Source organism: Corvus moneduloides, chromosome 2 (assembly GCF_009650955.1).
Source record: "Corvus moneduloides isolate bCorMon1 chromosome 2, bCorMon1.pri, whole genome shotgun sequence".
NCBI lineage: Eukaryota > Metazoa > Chordata > Aves > Passeriformes > Corvidae > Corvus > Corvus moneduloides.
In genome coordinates, this window is record NC_045477.1 from 87,742,437 (window position 1) to 87,765,031 (window position 22,595).

General features: G+C 38.7%; 1 protein-coding gene across 9 annotated transcripts; it reads left to right on the plus strand.

Moving 5' to 3' along the window:
* The first annotated feature begins 742 nt into the window (after positions 1-742).
* Positions 743-21,596, plus strand: CRLF2 (cytokine receptor like factor 2). Of its 9 annotated transcripts, XM_032100216.1 has the most exons (11): positions 743-842; positions 1,132-1,205; positions 3,526-3,615; positions 10,643-10,722; positions 11,151-11,262; positions 11,971-12,143; positions 13,718-13,857; positions 14,584-14,746; positions 16,741-16,855; positions 17,886-17,970; positions 19,144-21,596. In XM_032100216.1, the coding sequence occupies exons 1-11, from the start codon at positions 828-830 to the stop codon at positions 19,414-19,416; spliced, it is 1,320 nt and encodes a 439-aa protein (XP_031956107.1). In that variant the 5' UTR covers positions 743-827; the 3' UTR covers positions 19,417-21,596. The 9 variants fall into 9 exon arrangements, with proteins under 9 accessions (XP_031956107.1, XP_031956116.1, XP_031956112.1 ...); XM_032100225.1 differs by lacking the exon at positions 16,741-16,855 and having other exon boundaries at positions 19,144-19,236; XM_032100217.1 differs by lacking the exon at positions 10,643-10,722 and having other exon boundaries at positions 831-842; positions 3,446-3,615.
* The last annotated feature ends 999 nt before the right edge of the window (positions 21,597-22,595 follow it).

Consider the following 22,595-nt stretch of genomic DNA (forward strand, 5'->3'; position numbering starts at 1 on the left):
ATCCCACTCACTCAAAGCACACTGAAATCACATCCTGTTAATGCTAAAAATTAAAAGGGGTCATTTCTGCAAAAAGAAATAATCTTGCTATTTTTCAGGCATGTGGAGTCTGTTAGCAAGGCCATGAATAAGTAAACAACAGTAAATGAAAATTAATCACAGGCTACTGATTGTTTTCATTCTAAGTGAAGACAAAAAGAAACTAGGACAATTTCCTTTGCTGAACTATGTGGTGATCCAAGACCCAATTAACACCACCAATGAAATAATAGAAAGGGGAATAAAAAGAGAGGAAGGAAACTGATGAAAGTTAGCAAGGGTGCTGGAGGTTGCAGCTGACAAGTGCAGCTGCCCAAGAGCTGCTGCTGTGGGTGAAGGAGCTGGCAGAGGGCCAAGATCTGTTTGTGTGGTTTGATCCAAAATGAAAAATGAAGTCAAAATGGCTTCTTTTAATTCACTTGCATTACTTGCATTGTTCTCATCCTCTGTGTGTCTTCCTAAGACTTTTCTCTTCTGACAGTCAGCATCAGAAGCCCTGGCTGCTACTTTTCAGCTCACCCTCACCATTTGCTTTCCCTATTCCTCCATGAAGTTGCAGGATGGATACTGTTTCCTCAGGCCAAGCAATCCAAAACTGCACTGTGCGTGAGCCCTGAAAAGGAGCCACATTGTGACAATGCTCTGCCCTTGTACTCTTGGGAGCAATGACCCAGAGGACATGGACAAGTTAACCAACCACGCTCCTGCAGGCAGCCAGAAAAAATCCTCAGAGAGAACAGATCCCATGGTATCACTCTCAGCTTTTCATCAGTTCATGGACTAGGATCATGAAATCAAATCAGGTAATCAGAGCTGGCTTCCAGTAAGCAGAACCTGAGGCAGTGGTTGGGCCAGTGGCTGCCTGCACGGGGGGGGGAGATGGGAGGTGCTAAAGCCCTACATCCTTCTAGTGCCAAATATGATATTTCTCTCAGCAGTAGCAAAAATAGCTCAACAGTGCATTGGCTTAATATGAGCAGCTTGTTTGACCTAGATGTTGTCATTTTTATTCCCCAGCACCTCAGCCCTAGGTTTGGGTTCCAAAGTAGTAAAAAGAGAAATTTTGTTTGACTAATTTTTGTTTGACCTCAGTATATGAAAAAGAAGACAAGACTGGTGAGAGGGATAATTACTTGTGGTACCAACACACCCAGTAGAAGGAAATGGTGAGTGAAAATGTGTTGTCACTTGAGAATTAGACCTTGTTTTAGATGTAGTGTCTCAAAATCAAAATAATTATAATCCAGAAGGTATTTTAGATATCTTTCCTTTGTCTGTTGTCTTCCTCTATCCCTTCCCTCCAAACAATGAACTGCCTTAGGAGGTCTGCAGTCCACTGTGTTTTACCTGTGTGAAAAGCAGAAAGGGACAAAATTGGCTCCGTCACACTCACATGTTCTCTAAGGAAAGACATGACTCGTTTTTTGGAAGAAAAATGTGTTTTTAACCCAGATGGGGACATGTGGGTGTTGCCACGTCCTGGGGAACCAGATGATTTTTGACCTTTGCCTTTGTTTGTTTACGATACTGACTTTTGCAATGCTGACTCTGGAAACCATGAGTAATATTAGCTTTCCATTAACTATCACCTAAGACCTAGTTTAGTATTTCACTTTTGTGTTGCTTGTTACTTTAGTTCCAGGAATTAATGACTCCCTGAAGGAACCTGATCAAAGCAGGGACCAGACAGTTAACAGAATGCTGTATGTATGTCAGACAGTCGTGCTGAGGTTTCCAAGAATTACTGAGATTTGAATGGGTCTTCCTGGGACATGCAGATTTTGATGATGTGACCAAGCCGAAAGAGGTCTCATTGGACAAACAGTGTTGTTGGGTTAAAAAGGACAGTGAACATTTTAGGGAGGGATCTAAGAGGAATGAAAACAAGCCTAAACAAAAATCATGGCAGCACTTCTGGGTGTATTCCCAGCCATAGTACTATTCCCTAGTACCATGCATGGCAGACAAGCTGTTACTCTTGAGAAATTTGAAGCAAAATGTAGTCTAGGGGTCTCTGGCAGGCAGTGTGGTGTGTGCACCCAGGACACTTCACATGCACCATGAGTGACTTGATCACCTGCCCAAGAAGACGTGTGAGAAGGAGGTTACTGTGCATTTTCTGATGCAAGCACAGAAAAAGCTCAAGACCAGCTAGGAAAAATGATCAAATTGAGAACTGTCTGAATGGCAGATCCCAGAGGGTCATAATCAATGGCACAGCGTCTAGTTGGAGGCCTGTCACTGGTGGTGTCCCCCATGGTTCAATACTAGCCCAAATATTGTTTAACTTAATTATCAATGGCTTGGATGAAGGGGAATATGCCTTCTCAGCAAGCTCACTGACAACACAAAGCCAGGAGGAGTGGCTGATACCCCAGAGGGCTGTGCAGCCCTTCAGAAGGACCTCGACAGGTTGGACAGATGGGTGGGGTAGAACAGTCTTAAATTCAACAAAGGCAAATGCAGGGTCCTGCACCTGGGCAGGAATAACCCTGGGCACCAGCACAGGCTGGGGGCTGACCTGCCTGGGAGCAGCTCTACGGAGAAGGATCAGGGGGTCCTTGGACCACAAGCTGTCCATGAGCCAGCATTGGGGCCAAGATGGCCAGTGCTGTCCTGGGATGCATTAGGAAGAGCAGCAGCAGGTCGAGGGAGGCGATCCTGCCCCTCTACTCTGCCCTGGTGAGGTCACATCTGGAGTGTCCAGTTCTGGGCTGGTGAGCACAAGAGACGTGAAGCTGCTGGAGAGGGTCCAGCAGAGGGTGACAAAGAGGACTGGAGCATCTGTCTTATGAGGACAGGCTGAGGGAGCTGGGCCTGTTCAGCCTTGAGAAGAGATGGCTGAGAGGGGGCCTCATCAATGTCTGTCAGAATCCGAAGGGGTGGTGCCCAGAAGAGCCAGGCTCTTCTTGGTGGTGCCAAGCAATAGGACAAGAGGCAAGGGGCAGAAACTGATGCACAGAAAATTCCACCTGAATATGAGGAAGAACTTTACTGTGTGTGTGACTACACACTGGAACAGATGGTCCAGAGAGGGTGTGGAGTCTCCCTCACTGGAGATATTCAAGAACCATCTGGACACAACTCTGTATGATGTGCTCTGGGATGATCCTGCTTGAGCAGGGAGGTTGGAGCAGATGACTCACTGTGGTCCCTTCCAACCTTGCCTGTTCTGTGACTCTGCAATTGATTCTGTGATTCTGTGTGGTCACACCTCTGCACAGCTACCTTGTCCTGGTTTTCATCAGGGCTATGGTCTCCTCTGATTGATACAGCTGTGAGAAGATAAAGCTAGCAAAAGAGATACTCATATTCTGAGGGTTTGGGTTTTTTACATTGTATGGAGAAGGTCCTGAACTTCTGATTTGTTTGTAGCTATAGATATGCCATTTTTTATTTCCTTTAGTCATTTCCTCCCGTTCCCTCCAGCATCTGATATAAAGTGATCAGTGAGTCCAGATATTATGATTGCTCATCTCTTCACAGTCTGTTGTGTCATTCCAACCATGAGACCCATCTTTCAGGCATATTTAATGATCTTCATACTGGGCAACCTTGTGGCTTCTCAGTCTTCTGGTAAGTTCAAATCCCCAGATATTTAATTAAGAAATTGATTTATCAGCTAGCAATATTTCTGTGTATATTTTACTTCATGTGTTACAATATTCAGTGCTTTTCTTGTTGAAAAGAATTAACCAAACAAAAATTAATATCTAGCAGAAATTAAAGTGGTCTCTTAAAGAAAAAAGATAACAGATTTCTATGAAAGTTTTGTAACAGTAGATTGCAGCCCAAAAAAGTCTAGCCTTCACTGAACAGAGAAGGGTAAAACACATTAAAGGTAAGATTTCTGCACTTAAAACTCTGAAAGAATGAACACTATGGGAAAAGATCAGCAATATGTTGCTCCTGAGAAAGCATCAAGGTAAAAATACTACTGTGGAGCAAAATTATTAAAGAGCAGTTTTTTGGCTGCCTAAGAACATCTCTATTTTAGGTGTTTGTCTGCAATGCCATTACTTGTATCTCGTCAAAGATAAATGCATTATTCCAGAAATCAAACATAAAGCCCAGCACCTTCACCAAAAATCTAATCCTCACTCTACTTAATTTCCCATAAGTTCCCTGTCATTAATTTTATAAGGAAAAAGAAATTCTTTAAAGTTATGATCTCATCCTATCGACCTATAAATCAGCTCTCTGTTCTGCCATACATATGGTAAATACCATTTTTGACAATGCTGCATCACCTGATTCTCCAGGGTTTATTGTCCCTGTGAGTCACTGGCTGTCCTGTGAGGGAAGGTGATTTCCCTGCCCTCGTATGCAATCACCTATAGCCATGCTGTGCTGATGGCATGCCTTTGTGGAATAAAATTTGAAAATTAGTGTTGTGATGCATATTTTATGCAGTGTTGTGATGCTTAGCAATGGTCAGTGATCTGAAAAAAACCCCAAAGCACTGGTGGATTCTAAGAATTATGCTATGCAAATTATATCTTGTCTCAAAATGTCTATAAAAAACTTTCACTTGCTGTCTTTTTCCTCTTCTTGAAAAGATGTTTTCTGTTCATTCTCTGCCCTATACAATTCAGCAGTCTTGTGCACAAATGGCAATTTCACCCACATTTGTTCCTATTAATGAAACTGTCCTTCATCAACCAACAGTATTAAGGGTCACTAAAGACTATAGGTTCAGATCTGGGTCTTGTTCTCCAGCAGTTTCTGTACAGTGTACTGCAATATATGGAAGCTCAACATGTGGTTAGTTATCAGATTTCGTCAGTGTAAGGAAATCAAAAGTGGTTTATCTTCTTTGTTATGCATCAATGAGGTTGCAACTGTTCCACTACATGCATGTTCCATTCTGTTATCTTTGAAGATTCATATTTTGCCTCTCCCTTTCTTTTTTTTAATTTCTTCCATGACATTTAGACTTTTTATATGTTCCCTTTCAGCAGTATTTTTTCTCAGTAATAAACTTTGAAAAATAGAAAGGAGGTGGAATATACTTGCTCATATTCTTGATCATGGTTGTATCTGCATAATTTTTTGCTCAAGGAAATTTCATTTTTTTTTCCCCCATAGAAGTATTTTCTCCACACACCATAGTGGCATTTTCCATGCTTCTCTGTCCTGAGAAGAATTAGGTTCCCAGCAGGGCCTGTGAAGTTAAAGTCTTGTGTGGAACCTTACCAGTCCCTGTCTGGTTTAATGGAAGGTATAGACTTGGATAATTCTCTCTGAAGGTCTTGTTCCAGGGCACTGATATGTGTCCTGCAGCACTGCAGCATGCTGCATACCCAGCTAGACTAGCAGATCATCCTCAGACAGAAAGTTGTGCCACCATTTTTAGCCCAGGGACTGCCTATTGTAGCGGGTTCGGTTTGAACCGGGCAGAAACACCAATTTAGTGTAGTGGTTTGGCCCAAAATACTCATTACTATTTATCTTCTGTGAGATAAGAATTAGGAGAAACGCAAAGCAGGCACCAAACTTGAAAGAATATAAAGAAGTTTATTAACAGACCTAAAAGAAGGAAAAAAAATTATACCACACCTTTAGAACTCTCCTCCTCCCCCCACCTTCCACCCTTCTCCCACTGACAATGTAAAAAGAAAACCCTTAAGATGTTCAGTCTGTTTACCACTTCCATAATAACCTTGTTCAGTCCATTTAGAAAGAGAAGTCTCTTCTTGCTCATGCTATGAAAACATTATCACAACGAGACAGCCGCCCACTTCCAAATGACTTTGTTCAGTCCATTTAGGAAGAGGAGTCTCTCTGCTCGCATGTGAGTCCCTTCCCACGACTTGCAGCTTTTCCTGCAACTGCTTTCGAGGGTCCACTCCTGAAGTTTTTGGGGTACAATTTTAAGGTTGAGCCGTTCAGAAACAAAAGTTCTCTTCACCCATCTCTGGGAGCATTTCATCTCTAAGAACAGAGGCCCTTCTCCTTCCCTGGGAGCAAAGGGTCTTCATCATCTTCATCTTTAGGACTATCTCTGGGAGTATCTCTAGGAACTGAGGTTTCTCCTTTCTCATTTGGAGCAAAAGTCCTCATCGCTTCCATCTCTCCCTGTCCAAACTTCTCATGAAATTACAGCTGCGTCAGCATCTGCCTATCTCAGCGCAGGTGCTTTTGCTTACGAGTTGAACATTCCACCTCCTATATCTTCATGAAATTACAATGGGATACTCTGATATATCATAGCTTCAAAACAGAATTTCAGCTTTAAGCATCTCCTCTTTCTCTTCCCTCAGGTTTTCAGCTCTTCGCAGCACTAAAAGGGTTAATCTCACCTCGGCCTTGCAGCTGGAATGTGGCTTATCACAGTGGGGGGAGGGGGGGAGGGGAGCCGGGCCGCTCCGGCGGCACAGAGCAGGGCTGTGGGGGGTTCCGCAGGTGGAACAGGGCCCATCGGCTCCAGGATGGCCGTGGCCTGGCCCGGCCTGGCCCAAGCAGGGCCTGGCCGGGCCCACTGGCCCCCGCTCGGGCCCCACAGCCACCTGTCCCAGCACCGGAAACGAGAGAGAGCTTGGGGGAGAGTTTGTCCATTCTTAAGTGTGGATCACAGAGGTGGTCACAACTTTAAGTGGCTTAAAGAATTGTCCATATTCAAACTGGCCAGCTGATAGGTTCTGTCAGGTCATGGGGAAAGCTGTAAGCACTCCTTTGCGAGAACATCACTTCCAAGACTAGGCTAGCTAACCCATGACATTATTCATAATATTTTTGACCTTCTCATCTGTCCATTATTATAATAGAAAGAACAATTATAAATGTGTTGCTCTGGTGTATTGTATGCCTCCCAGATCATAATTAGAAGGAGGCTTTAAAAAATTGCAATTACTGTGGGAGAGCTGACATATCAGCTGAGGAGGATCCATGATGTCAGGTCTGAATTAAAAAAAAATTCCATCATAAATAGGGAGACAAATGGTCTCCTCTATTCTTTTTCTCTTTCCTCTAACAGAAGATACAAATGATTCTGCCTGCAGAAGTATAGCTGTACAGTTGCTTAAAACCAAACACCTTTTCAGTTAATGGCAAGGAAAACATCATCAAAAAGAAAAAATACATTTCAGATAAAATACATATTCTCAGAGGATTTTATGTCAATTTAATCTAAGCTTTAAAGAAACTCACTTAGGTTGTGCATCTCTTCATGCTGAAATTTAAATTATGCAACATATACATGTTATAATTTGAAAAGATACATGCGAATACTTACTCTACATTTACAAAAAATACAACTCACACTACATTCAAAAAGGCTTCAAAACTCATGAAATTAGGAAACACAAAAGAAAATTTCTCTGACTAGAGCTCTGAAAACAAAGTCTTTAATGATAAAAGATTGGCAAGATTCTGTCCTACATACCTACTTAATTATGTAGAGACTGATTTATTATAAAATTCTTTAAAATTAGAGCACAAGAAAGATTATGTACATATCACCAGATGGTTTTATTACAATTTTTATTCCATGTCAATTAACTTTTTATTTATTGTTAAAGAATTTAATAATGTATTGTCTTCCATTTTAGTACATAAATAACTTCAGCTGTTGGAGTTTGCATTTTTATGTTAAAATCCCAGCATTTCAATTCACAATATGTAGGGATGTTTTGCAGAAAAAGGTTCTGATCTTAGAAAGATTTATTTATGTTGTGAAGTTGATACAATCTGACCAATCCTGCTGAAGTCAACTACTCAGAGTGTGTGCAGTTAGGCCCGTGAATAAATCACTGCAGGGTTGGAGCCCATCTGATATTCTTTGCTATACAAAAAATGTTCATCACCAAACCCAAGATTTAGTCTTCACCTCTGAATTTCAGCCTCTAATAATAAGAGAGTTATAATACATTTGAAAAAATAGAGAATAATGAGTGTTGTTTAAGGTTCAGAATTAATTGGTGTCTTTTGTTACCTTCCAACAGGCTAGTCAGAACAGACCCTTAGTTTTCACTTAATGTCCACTTTGTATTCTGTGGAAATTCCATGTGATTCCTCTTGTTTCCTTACTATTATCCATCTCTAAAGCCAGTCATATCTCAACTAACTCATTGAGAGTTTGAAGAGATCAAACTTCCTATTGAAAGAATGTTATGGGATTCAGATCTTTAATGCTGGTGTCCTTTTCACATTGGTATTGAGGGAAAATGTGGCACCCTGAAAAAGGATTTCAAGAGTTTGCCTGCACAGAGATGGAAGGGTGGCTTGCAACTTTACCAAAATCTTTATTTCTCTGCTGGCAGATTGTAGGATATATAGTTACAGGTTCAAGGAGATTTCCAAGCATACATCACATATTTAAGCAAATTCAGTTTAATTATTGTCACCATAGTTATTGTCAGATGAGCAAAAAAATTTTAGATAAGCAATTTCTGTGTGCTCTCTCTCACAATTAATGAACCTGTGCTATGCCTCTTAATTTTAACAATTTCCCCATAAATATAACTCTCAAAAAATTTTAAAAAGTTATTTATGCTGCTCAGTAAGATAAAATTAATTCAGAAAGAATAAGCATTCCAATATTGTTTTAGCACTCTGAACTTGGAGGGATAAAAATCATAGCATTGCAGTTTTTTCCTCTTTGAGATATCTAAACCAAGCTTTTCCTCTCCTTGCTTCTGTTACGGTGTTCTGTATTTAGATTATAAACGCCTTTTTCCCTCTTCCTTCCGTTTTTCTGTACCTGTACAGCCCTTGTGACCAAATTGACTGAACACCTCAGATCGATTGGGATGGGAAGAGACTTTCTGAAAGGGGCATGTAGTGACAGGACAAGGGGCAATGGCTTTAAAATGAAAGAGACTAGATTCAGATTAGATATTAGGAAAACATTCTTTACTGTGAGGGTTGTGAGCCACTGAAGCAAGTTGCACAGAGAAGCTGTGGGTGCCCCATCCCTGGAATTGTTCAAGGCCAGGTTGGATGGAGCTCTGAGCAGCCTGGTCTAGTGGAAGGTTCAAAAACATGCCCTACAAACAGCATTTTGTTTTCTGTCATTGTGCCCAACTATTGTACACATAGAAACAGCATCAGAAATTAATTTTGAAATTAATTACCCTTGAAAATATCTAATTAAGAAAGCAAGTCCTATTCCTGTTCTTATTTTTATAATTGAAAGATGATTATTAACAGATCTTTCTCAAAGTGAAGATACAGGCAATCAGACTAATTATACAAAAGTAAAAAGTATATATTTTGAGAATTGAAAGGATTCATTCTATAGTCATAAAAATTATCTCAGGACATTACAATATTCTCCATTCACTAACTTTTTTTTTTTTTTTTATGATGTCAATTTTATTTAAGGATGGAGAACATGTAATTATACACTTAATACACATTAAATATACATTTAACTACTTTTCTAGAAAATCTAAGTCCAAGAAGTAAAGGATTTCAGTTACACTATATACTGCACAGCAGAACCATGCTAAAGTAACCCAAAAAATTAAAATGTGTTAGTGCAATCGCAGACCAAGTGCACTGTTAGGCACTTTGCCATCATATTTCTTAGTGGCTTTAGTAAAAGACAAGATCATCTCTTAGACCTGCAGAAGGGAATTACGAAGAGCTTAAAGTCTTAGGAAAAATGAGCTACGTAGATAATTTGTTGCAACAGAGGTAGAACTGGCTGGATAAACTCCATTTTGTTACACCTTTTAAGGTTTTCAACTTCTGGTTTTGCCTCAGCATGTAAACAAGATTTTTCTGTTTGAGAAAACAATACAGAACAAGCTTGCAGGCATTAGGTAAGAGATGGAGGAGTTAGTTTCAAGTCCTTTTCTTGAATAAGAGCAGAATCTTTTTGCCACAGCTCCATGAGCCACAAAGCAGAAACCTGAAGGTACATCTACCCAGTATGTCCTGGATTTTTGTCATAACTGTCTTGAATGGTTTTGACAAAACTATGTGTTACAACACAAATACATCTCTATTAAAATGTTCTGACTTACTGTAATTAGAGTAGTCATAAGGAACTTAGACACAGAGATATAGGCATGAAAATAGGCAAAATGCTTACTTGAACCCATGTCTCTCTCGCATTCTTTGTGCTAATTACAGAGCAAAAGATAGCAACTGTGAGAATAGTTATTCCTGATACCCGTGAAATAATCAGGATGACTGGATGTAATGAAAAGCTCATAAGAAATATTTTAAAATTTTAAACTCATCCAAAATCCAAAGGAGCATAAAATGTACACGGCAATCAAAGCTAAAATCCTCTATTCTCCTTCTAGACAGGAATATTCCAGCAAAGATTTTTAGTGGTAGACACTTCACAGCTGGAGACAGCAGTTTGCAAATTTTACCTTCTAGTGGTCTCTTGGGGATACATTTTCTTTATTCACTCAAGTAAGCACAATTTCACATCTTATAGAATGCAAAATAAATAATTCTTGATATAGAATGGATTTCTAATCCTTTTGCCTTCTTAATTTCTCCATTTCTTCAATGTCAGGTTTATCTTCAGCGTCTGATTGTGGAATCCTGTGTCCCTACAAGACCACTAGCAAGGAGATGAGCAGAGAGGAAATAATATCTGCCTACAGTCAGAGGACATTAAATGATTGTGCTTGTATTTCAGGTGGAATGGGCCAGAGCAACATATATCAAATATGCACCCACTTGTGCTGATCTGCTCTGTGTTCCTGTGGGTCTCGACTGGTCGGTACTTCTGGTGTTAGCTCCTTGTTTCTTGCCATAAACATTTGACAGTTTACACAGACATTCCCTGTAGCATTAGCTCCCAAATAGTTTTCCTCAGCACTTATTACGGGGAAAGTTGTGCTCAAGGTATAGGCCTTATGAACATGCCCAGTTTTCACCTTTTGGTCCCAGGACGATGTGGCCAAGACTCTCTCTCTCGTGTCACTGTGCATGCCTTCATTTCACTATTTTGAAATGCTAATATAAACCTCTCTAGGTTATGTTAATCTCTTCCCCTGTATTTTGGATGTTCTTATGTCTTCTTATTTTATGATCATCTGAACCTATTGCATACGTATCTTTGAAATACTGATTGCCTACTAACGTCAAGGAACGTTTTTCATTCTCACTCCTGAAATCATATTCTCTGTAAATGTTCTGAGCAGGTTGGAAACATGCCATCAACACCACAATAATCAACTTCAATAACGAGAAGATGCAGATCACATGGGCAGCAAGAGAGCTTTTTCCCAATGAGAATGTGTCATTTTTTTACACGTGAGTATTGTCAGTGCCTAGTCCTCTATTGTTAAAGGATTTACTTTGGGAGAATGAAATATCCAAGTACATTCCAGTCTTCTGTGAACTAGAAATGTTTTTAACATTTGTTAATATCCAGCATGAAACCTGTTTATATTCACAACCTACAGAAGTGTACAAATCAATAAACCTGGTGAGTAATCAGTCACAACAGAAATTATAAGAAAGATTTGTCCCTCTTCCATCATTGTTCTAAGTGCTAATGTTAATAACAATATTGAAAGTGTTTTTTCCACATATGTGTATATATTTTCCTTATTAACTGACATCATTAATGATTAACAGAAGTGTAATATTTTGGTTAAAGACAGTCATAGTGCTTATCTTTGTTTCTGGGTTGTTTATGTGAAAGAACTTTTCACACTACAGTCCTGGAAACAGGATCATGAGAGCATCTGTTTGAGCAAGTCATTCTCTTATTAGAAAACAACAGCATGAGCAAAACTTGATTATTTCAGACTGCATCAAAACCCAGGGCTGGAAATTCAGTGAAGTTTGGGTGATGAATTCCCTCACACCACTGTGAAATTTGTCACTTCAAGAAATACCATGCTCACGCTTTCCTTGGTAGAGCATCTGAAAATAAAAAGAAAGAGCAGTAAGAAAAGTTAATTAACTTGTGTTAATTGCTAAGTTTTCCGTTTACCAATATTATTTCATTTACAGATTTGATGAAGGCAAGCACAAAGTTTGGAAGTCATGTACCACCTATTTATTGGATCAAGATTATAATTCTGGATGTCTTTTTAAGACAGAAGGACCCACCCTTGCCATCTCTATCAGGAACAGCAAAGGAAGTGAAGAGCTGTTTTCTAAAAAATTAAAATCTGATTTTTACAGTAAGTATGAAAAATCATTACTATTTTGGCAGTTTTAGTATCCTCACTCATTCTTCAGTTCTCTAAGTTTGAGAAGAAATCAGTTATATGGCCTATAAAATGTTATTAGTGTGCATGTCAAAACAAAAATATAGTTATTTCATGTTGATTTTTGTTCCTTGCTGTCACCAGTAGTTACATAGGCTTGTGTGCAGCTGCAGCTAAATGAGATAACACAGGACAGTCAGATTTGTCCCAAAATACAGTTTCAAAATCTGAATGAAAATGCTAAAAATATATGTATGGGTGTGCTTTGTCCTGTGCAGGCCTGCTCATCAAGAAAACAAATGATATTTTTTTGTCTTAGTGTTGGCTGTGTGATCTTTCTCATACTGTCCACCTTCATTCTTTTGCCATCTTTCATGCCATGCGAGGCAGAAAACTGCATCTTGTCAAAGATGCTGTCACAAACCCATCACTGGATGCCAATAGAAATTAGCTGAGTGGCTCTGGTACAGTCCAGCAAAGTAAAAGGGACATCCTACTACTAGCATAGAGATGATGTTCCTGTTTTTATTAAATCCTTCCTGTCCCCAAATACATATTTCTCATTGGTGTGAGATTAGTTTATGAAAAACTTCTGGAATTTCACATAGCTACATCGTTCAATGTGGAGGGATTTTTTTTTCTAATAGAAATCACACAGAAGATATAGAATGGAGAATTATCTGAAAAAAAAGATATATTCCAAATTTATTAATAATGTTTTAGCAAAAGTGATTAAACACACACCTGCCAAGGCATCAAACTTTGAGAATACTTTTATATCTCACAATTTTACCAATCTGTTAAATTATGGAAAACTGCAGCCTGAGCCTCAAATTTTTACTATTAAACACCCACTAATAATAAAATTAATTTCAGAAGGGCTAGGTAACAAAGGACAAATATCAAGGATCAGACTGAAGTCTTTAAATCAGGAAGGCAGAATTTTCACAATACATAAAGACAACTAAAGGATTGACAAAGCAAGTAACACTCTTTTCACCCCTTTATTTCCCACTGCTGAAGACTTACCAGCTGCATGGGTCAAACCATGGAGTTGTCTTCAGACCCTCTGAAAATGGTGAGAGGCAGATACAGTTGTGTGTAGGCAGGAACCCAGTGCTTTTGTAGATGCCCCACCATAGCCTGCATAGCCTCCAGCAGCTGCACAAGTCTGTCTTGGAGGTTTTGTGGTACTCAATTTGTCACTAGATTTCCAATGAGGAAGCTTTTTTCTTTGTCTGGATCTCAGGGAGCATGAGGAGACTGAAGCCCTTCCTTAAGTAGTTACAATAGGTTGCTGACATGAGACAGAGAGACAGTTACTGCCTTTGAATGTGGCACCTCAAATGGTGACCAGTGTCATGGTGTCAAGCTCCATTTTGATGTTTAATAGGGAGGTCAGCTGCAAAAGCAAAACCTCCAAGAAGAAAGTCCACCTTCTTCACTTACTGCTCAGTGAAATATTGAGTCAAGGAAGGAACAAAAAAAATTTCAACTGTAAAGTGCTTTTTAAGAAGCTATAGCAAAATTTTTTCTCTTCTTCTTAGTAAAGCCAAATCGACCAGAAAATGTGACCTTCTTCTGGAAAGAGGACACTGTTACTGTAAGCTGTAACAAACCAGAGAGAGCTGCAAGGTGCTTGAGACTCGAGCTTCAATACAAGAGCAAGTTTGACAAAGAGTGGCAAGTGAGCTCTATGTCACATTTTTAATCAGCACTAGAAGGAGTTGGAAGTAGTATATCCAGAATATAAAATACTGTTGTTTCCAAATATTGTCCCATCCTATATTTTCAAATATGACTGGTAGCAGAAAACACCCAGATTTTTAGGACCCTGGATTTCTCCATGCCAGAAATAATGTACTTTACAAGTTATAGACAGTTGCCATGCAAAGAGCTGAGGGCAATCTAAGGGAAAAGTCATACATTCAGGATAGATGAGTTTGGAAAGAAAGAAGCAGAAAGCAGATTAGGGAAAAGAAGAGAGAAAAAGAAGAAAAACTAATTAGATAGTATGAAAAAAGAAGAAATTACACAGGATTTTTATTTCTTCTAAAATTAGCTGTAAAGTATTTCCAAATGTTATTTAACTAACTTAAACTTTTCCATTCTCAAATATAATATGTAAATATTTTGTGGATTGGAGTGTCTTTGTATATTGTAAATATGCAATTGTAACATAGTGCACTATGCAATGATGGCTATGACCTTCAATATACCATACAATGAGGAATGGATACGAATAGTCAAAAGTCAATCAAGAAACAGAATTCTTCAGAACTCAGAGAAGTTAACATTCAGTTCTGAGATTTGGCATTGACCTATCCCTTGTCCTTGTTGTGATCATGACTGAGTGCAGCATTTTGAAGCACTGTCTTGAAAACCAGAATTAATGATACACCTTCTTTCTCAGTCCAGAACTTCTAAGTGCTGCAGTGTTGCTGAGCAAGGCTTTGATCCAAAGAAGTGCTATTCTTTCCGGGTCAGACTGGGGAGGCTCGTACCATACTGCAACGTAGTTAACTACACCAGTGACTGGGAAGCAGAAACATTTTGGATGAATGGCATGCTATTAGGTAACAGCTAATATATATATATATGTATAAATATTGTCTAAGTGCAAAAGAAGGAGGAGTGACTGCAAAAGAAGCTGGAGACATGCAGCAAATGAATGTTGCACTATTGGGCTCCATCTTGTCTTATCAAAGGAAGTTAATGTGAATGTTTAATTGTGCATGTTTAACCCTGTCCAGTTTGTTGCTGATGGCCCCTAAAGCTATCAATTTATGTCATAATCAGCAAAGTTAAGAGTGTTCTCATTATCTGTGTTACTATAGCGTTGAGGATCCTCCAGTGACAGTGATGAGAGGGCTCTGTGGGTATGGGTGTTGAAAGGGGATGCCCACATATGATATTTGGATATCAAATATGAACTCTAAGAAAATCCCTGATGTCCAATTCTTGAAGGCAGTTTGTTTTGCAAGTACATCCCGTTGAACTACAGGACCACAGGTCACAGAAGTCTGATGCTCAAGGGTGCTGGAATGATTGAAACAAGGAGAATGGAAACAAAAAAAAGAGCTTGAAGGGAAACAAAGCCATTATCAGCACCGCTTTCCTACCAGACAGTTGCATTTAACTGAGTGTGACTGACTTTAATTAGATTGTCAATGTAAACAGTATTTCTACTGCTTATCAAAACCAAAACCCACATTTGCTGTAGTAAAAAAAAAAGACTGTACACAATACCAACACATTTATTTTACCTCAGCACAAAATGCTACCCACTAGGCTTTGCCAGAATTATGAAGCCCTCAGTTGTCCAGTGTAACAAGATCTAAGTTCTCTAAAATGCAATGGGGTATTAGCTCACTTGAAGACAATCTATGTACACAAAGGTGGGATGAAAACCTGGAGCATAGGTAGCCTGTGCCCTCACAGCCACAGTGCTGATCTACAGAGAAAACTCTTCCACTACGCAAATTGGGAGCCTGCAAGCAGGTCCTCAGGTGTGGCTGGCAAATGCCCTTAAATAAGGGCAATGTCTTCCTCTACACCTCTGAGAGCAGACAACTTACCAGCCTTACCTGAACCATTTGACAAGAGGCTATCAGCAGGTACCTGCAAGGAAGGACAGCACAGAGGAGACTCAGTGGTTAAGACATTCTGTGTGCCCCTAGATCAGAATTGACATTGGCACAGCCCCTTCACTGGGGCAAGCAGTTTTCTTCAGGACTTTAATGAGTTATTAACTCCAAAGCTATAATCAGATAAAGCCATGAAGCTTTGAGGAATTTCATATACTCTGAAGATGTCACTTAGGGTGGGGAGTCTCAATTTTACTTGTGGTTTCCTGGCAGCTAAACAGAGCAGGGAGGTGGAACAGGCTGGACAGTTGGTCCTGTATGAATAATCATCCAGGGTTTTGGCATTTTTGAGGAGACCAGAAGGTCACTAGCAGGAGGCAGAGTTTTGAAGTTGCATTACAAAAGCTGCAGGAAAACCGCTGAGAATGCAGAAAAATGCACAAATTCATTAGTTTTATATACCTGTGTGTTAAGTGTTAGCTGGCCACTAGTTACTTTCTGGGTATCAGCTCTTGTGGTTTGCTGGCTCTTTGTTTGCTGGGCTTGTTTATTTGGTTTCTGTTGGGAGAAAAGACATTTGGGCTACTTGTAAACTTGCATTTGCAGCTTTAGTGATTGTAAGTAGGCATATGTAATACAGATCTTAGCACAAAGTTACTTTATCACTGTCAAGGCAATGATGATGATGAGTAAAAATACTTCATTTAATGTACTTACACTGCCCATAAGCCCCCTCCATTGTCCTATACTAGGTTAATTTAGATAAATAAAAGCACAATTTTATTTTGCTGCAAGGTTTGAGGAAGTAGAGATTTTCTTTTCAGTCTCAATTGAACAATTAAACTTGTCTTATTTGTCCTTAAAAACTTTTCTGGTTTTTTTTCTTTTTTTTTAAAAAATTCAATATTTTAGCATGATTAGGAGCATTTACAGTTAAAGCAAAAACAATTGTTTTGACATACTCTTTTTGTGATTATTCTTAGATTCATGTGATGATGATACAACTTCTCAGTCAAACACAGTAATTGTTTTAAGTTGTTTGCTGGCAGTCCTTTTAATGATGCTTATACTCCTGATTCTTCTGTGTAAATGGAAGAGGTAAACATAGATTTATTGGTTACTACTAAATAGCCATGTCATGAAAATAGAGCTATCATTCAGGATGAAGCCTCTTAGTGATCAAAATTCTTATCAAATAAGTGAAATCATTGTGAAGATGTAGAAGTCAGTAGCTTAATTGCTATTTGAGCAATAATACATCCTGGCCTTCCAAACACCAAGGCCTTCAATTTGCACAACTGAAACAATTCTGGTAAAAGAAAATGTTTCAGGATGAAATTCTGTCTCTTCCACTTAATTTCTTCTCTTTTTTAGAAATCTAGTTAAATCCTGAGAAGCCAATTATTATAGCTACTCCCCCTGAAAAGACATTCTTTTGTGTAACCTCCATAAATCTCAATGTCTATTTGCAGTAGGAAAAGTCAGCTTGAGCTTATTCAACTTTATTAAGACTATATCAATATTTAGATTGGCAGTTGAATAATGCTGTTCTTGTTTAGAATTTACAATTTAAAAACCCCCAAACAACTACCAAACAACAAGTAAACCAGCAAAGTCCCCAGATTTTTTGCTTTTTTGGTGGGAAAAAAGCACCAAAAGTTACATATTTTCAGAGATGAAAGTATTTTTCACTCTAATCACGCATTTAGTTCATAAGTTGATTTTTTTCTTGCATTTCCATGTTTCACATTTATGTTTGTATTTGCTAAGTCAGCCAATACAGCTGGTTGCTGCACCATCTTCCCTGTCTAGGGGAAGGTGACCAGAAAATGCAAGCTCTGACTACTGCATCAAGCAGAATAGCACATGCTGACTAGCTGGAAGTTTGTGTAAAGTCTGGATTTTGCTAGACTAGGGTTGGGTTGAAAATTCATCAAAAAAATACTCTTAGCCTGATGGCCTTCTCAGACTGTTATAACTGCTTTTTGACTTTAGAACACATTTAAAAGAAACTAAGAACAGAGTACTGTCATGTAAAATGTGGGTACAGAACTGTGCTGAAGTAGATTTTTGCATGAATAGCTGTGCTATAACAAAACGCCAATTTTTTCTTTTTTTCTTTTTGCAGGGTTCAGATGTCAATCCTGCCTGCTATACCAGATCCAAAATACCTATTTGCTGATCTCTTCAATGATCATAATGGAAACTTACAGGTAAACATCACCTTCTTAGCAGGGCTGTGAACTCCACAGTGTTGTGAATAATTTGAAAGTAGCTACTGATTCTTGCTCTGCATAGATAGACAAGCACCTTCTGACCCAAGATAAAAGCCTCAAAGCCCTTCCCCAGCATCACCAAGAGGGTCCACAGAGCAAATACCAGAGCTCATACAATCAGTGCAGCGTTGCTTTGGTACTGTGAAAAGGCACTTGCTCTAGAGACAGAGAAACTGCTGCAGAAGAATTTAAGGGTGTCCAGAGGCACAATACCCACTGAAATGACATCATGATGCTCGAATCCTTTCCTGCGCATGATAGGTTAGGGAACTTGCTTCAACCTGATCTTGTCCTTTATATTTGTGAAGCGCTGAGACACTTTGGAGGTGTCAGTCACAGTAGGAAACATCCTCTCTTAGCCATGGAGGTGCAGGTTCACTAACCCTTTAGATATGGAATGGCTTTCAAATGAATAGATTGCAGTTTTTGGTTTTGTTTTCTTAATGCTTCTTGTGAGTCCCTGACATCACATATGTGGTGTAGTTTTCCGTATTAGCTGTATTAGTGTTTACCTTAATTGCTAGTAAGTTTTCTCTAAAGGGGAAACAGGTTAAATATTTACATTTTCAAACCAAATGAAATATCAAAAAGCAGTAATAATTTTTCAGTGACAAGCTGAAAACTTTTTCTATGAAAGACAGCTTTAAACTCAAAGTGAAGAAGAAAGATACAAATTCAAATTAGTACTGCAGCATTAATACAGATATGCTCTGTAGCCTAAATCTTCATCTAAACTTACTCTTAATTTAGATTAAGTCAGGGTTTGGGTCAAAGAAAGCATGAGTCTATCAAAGAGGGTACACCAGATACTTTACACATCCAAGGTTTTCTAAGGTGCCTCCTTAAATACAAAGATGTATTTAATGTGGTCTCAAAAATAAGTAGGAGTTTGTATGCAGTTCTGGAATCCTGTCTGCCTTCCTGTCATTCTGTCTGTCTTCTTTCCTGCTATCTTATGTCCTGCTTCTCTACATTGCTTCCTTTTCATCTTCTCCATTGTGGCTTATCCTGGAAAGATGCCAACATGAAAGGAAAATTAGTGTCTGTACAACCAGGTTTCTTTTGATAGATAACTCATCTCCGCCAACCTTAACATTTTAATTTTTCTAGGAATGGTTAGACAAAAATAACCAGGTGGTGTTGCAAACCAAGCTAGAATATGAAGAGCCAGAGTCCATCACTGAGGCAGAAAGCCAGCAAGAAGATGGGAAGAACAGTGACAAACAGGAGCCTCTGGAAAAAACCTTCACTTTTTCAGGAGCAGCTGAAAATAATGACGTCAAAGCAGCTGAGATTGCCTGCCTGAAACCAACATCCAACACTATGACTTCCTTTGCTGGCTTCCATATTTTAAGCAATGATGACACTTATGTGATGTTATAAAAGCTGCATAATGCAGAAGGCGCTAGGAAATTCCATAAAAGATCCTGATGAGTTTGGGGGACTGACTGAATAGAAAAGGTCGTCATGATAAGATTCACATCAATAAAGACACTGGGCTGTGTTATCTGGTTTTAGATCTGTACTTTCCCAAGTTAGGATCTCTTGGGCAGACTCACTGTTTGAAACAAACTCTTGACAATTTATAGAGTTAGGATTTGTTCTTCTGATTGGGGTTTATCCCTAAGCCCCATTTTCCCGCTGTGGACAGGTGAGGACAGAGCTCCTCCATAATATCTGTCAGCAGAGCTGAGACTTAGTCCTTCCACTTACGGGGTGTGTAGAGCAGAGCAAACTGCACTGTTGTTCTTCCCAAATGAAGAGAGAAAATGAGGAGATTTTGCTGTCTTGTGTAAAGAGATTTTTGTTGTGTAACTTTGCATTTCATGGCACGCCTTAAAGGTTTTTATAGAGAAGGAATAAGCCGCATGTCTAAGAACAGAAGAGTGAGGATGTACAGTATTGAATCACATTTTAGCCTGCAGATACTGCTGTGTAGGCAGCTTCCTCCAGAACAGCAGGGCTTCACGTGTTTCCTCTGAAGATCGTGTTCTCTGTATCTTACAGCCTTTAAATAGTCAGCAATATTACAGCCTTTATTTTAGAAAGCTGAGGGTCATTTTGAACAGTATTTGTGTTTAACTGAGTTGCATGTATTTCAAACTGGGGTTTGGTGCAATCAGAAGCTGTAGACCCAAATTAGGACTTCTTATTCATATTGCATATACTAATCTCTTGTTTTTCTTTAGAAAATGGGGGTTTGGGGTTTTTTTTTAACAAGTTTTAAAAAATAAGTTTAGAACAATGTTTTAAAGTTTTCTAAACATGCCATCTTTTAAAGTACATTTAATTTCAAATTTAAAATGCAATATACTAAGCAATCAGACTTCACAAAAAAAAATCTTGACTATTCTGAGTTTCTCCATATCACTTATGCTACATGCTGTTTGAAAGCAAATTTTGTAAAAAAAAATTAAGTGTTAAAACTATGTATGACCTGGTTAAGCAGATACAGTGTGATTATATGTTGAATTAGCTCCAGTTATCTACCTACCTATCAGTCAGTCATTAAATGACTTTATCAGTTGGCTAACCTTTGCCAATCACATGTTCTCATTATGCAAACACCCTGATTTATTGCGCAGATTGGAAATTGCATGATCAGAAAGTTACAGTGACAACTAAAATATCTTAATTTAGTTCTATAAAAACTTCAATTCCAGATCTTTTCAAGAATAGTAAATAATAATATGGGTCATTATGTGCCAAAATCTTTGTCTAGGTGTTCCAGTTTGTTTTAAAAAGAAAAATACAGAAATTTCCTGGACAACAACTGAGAAACTTAATTGGAAGGACAGTTCAGCCACACACATGTTTTTTTTTGACGTTGCCTCAGATTTGACTGTTCACTAACAAGATTAACATGCCAGCAAAGAATTTCCCATAATCCTGAAAACAATTTTGCCTTGTCCTATCTAAAAGAGGTGTGTGCAAGTTTGGCGGGGGGGGGGGGGACACTTTGTATACTGCACACTTCTGAAAACTTTTCTGAAAGCTAACAATGCAAAATTTCAGTAGCACTGAAAGTAAGGATCCATTGAATTTTAACCTAATTCAAGCCCTGTAAAATTTGATGAGCAGAAACCATCTCAGCTCAGCTCTTCTTATATGATATAAATTGCCATTATTGCATAAGAACCAAAGAAGTTACAGTGAATTACAACAGACAAGAAGCTGCTACAGTAATGATTCTATGAATAAAGAGGGAAGTAAGGCTCGGAATATTTTGTTTAGTTGCTTCCTCTTCAATCGACATCATATGGTTGCCTGCAAAGCTAGCTAGATAATTTAATTAAACCACTTTCTGTTGGGTAAATACTTGTCTGTCTGAATTCAAAATGTTTTAGTACATTTTCCTGAAATTTTACTGTGAAAAAAAGAGGAGAAAATCATGTTGAATTTTTCTGTTTAAGCAGCTTTCCTGAAATGTTATAATCATGTAAGTTTTTAGTACAAGCTATATCTTGTATTATATTTTATAGATGGAAAGTGTTTTTCTGTGCATGTATACAACCATGCTTACATTGCATATAATATATTAGAAATAAAACAAATAAAACACCCACATATCTCAAATATTTATTTTTAAAAAATCCCCAAAGAAGAAAATAAAACATTATTGGCATTCAAAACAAAACTCTCCCCCCACCTTAAAAAAAGGAAAAAAAGCCTTCCACTCCTTAGAAACTCCACAAGAATGCCTACAGAGTGATGAAGCACACAATTAAAGGAACAGGAAAGGTCTTCCCCCAAGTACTGATGCTGATTCTATCAAACATGGTAGAAGAAGACACATACCGTATTAACCACACTCATTGTTTGAGGATATTGGAGGCTTCCCTAATCACCCCTTTCCATCTGCCATTTTCCACCACTTTGTCATCACTTTTTCTCCCCTCCCGTCCCCTGCTGTCCCCTCCCTTGCCCTCCCCTCCCCTCCCCTCCCCCGTATAGTCACACAAATATGCATCCCATCTCTCAGAGCAGACTTCTAAAATTAGCCAATTAACAGCCAGACAGGAAAAGGCCTATTCAGTTCCCCACAATGAGAAGAAGGGTGCACAGTAACTTTCACAGCTTTGTTCTTATTTATTCAAAACTTGTAATGTTCTTCAAAGGCAAGAGTCCCTCAGATGCCACATCTTGTTTCCACATTATATCCCAAAGAAAGGGAAAGGCTTCATGTGGTAGTCCGGACTAACTGAACTGTATTTTCTCAACAGTAGAACAAACATACTGTGTATTCCTTCTTCGTGCAATTTATGTGCTAGCTATACCAGTACCAGGCCAATTCACATTGAAAGATTGAACATCTCTATGGTTTGCTTTGCTTTTCATGTCTGATTTTCAGTGAGAGGAAAAATAGGAGGAAATAATGTTTTTGTTAAAATAAGTAACAGAACTTACTGGAGCCAGTCTTGTAACTTCTACTTTCCTTTTTTTTGTTTGCTTTTTTCTTTTTACAATGGTGCTTTAAAAATTATTTGGAAATATGTTTTGCTCAACTATCAAATGCATAGTTTTAACCAGAAAATAGTTGCTTCTTCTGTAAACCTAGAATC

What these genes read in the sequence shown, in the direction of transcription:
- CRLF2 (XM_032100216.1), top strand. An exon ending in ATTAAAATCTGATTTTTACA is followed by an intron (nt 12,144 to 13,717) that starts GTAAGTATGAAA and finishes TCTTCTTCTTAG; the next exon opens with TAAAGCCAAATCGACCAGAA. An exon ending in AGTTTGACAAAGAGTGGCAA is followed by an intron (nt 13,858 to 14,583) that starts GTGAGCTCTATG and finishes CTTCTTTCTCAG; the next exon opens with TCCAGAACTTCTAAGTGCTG.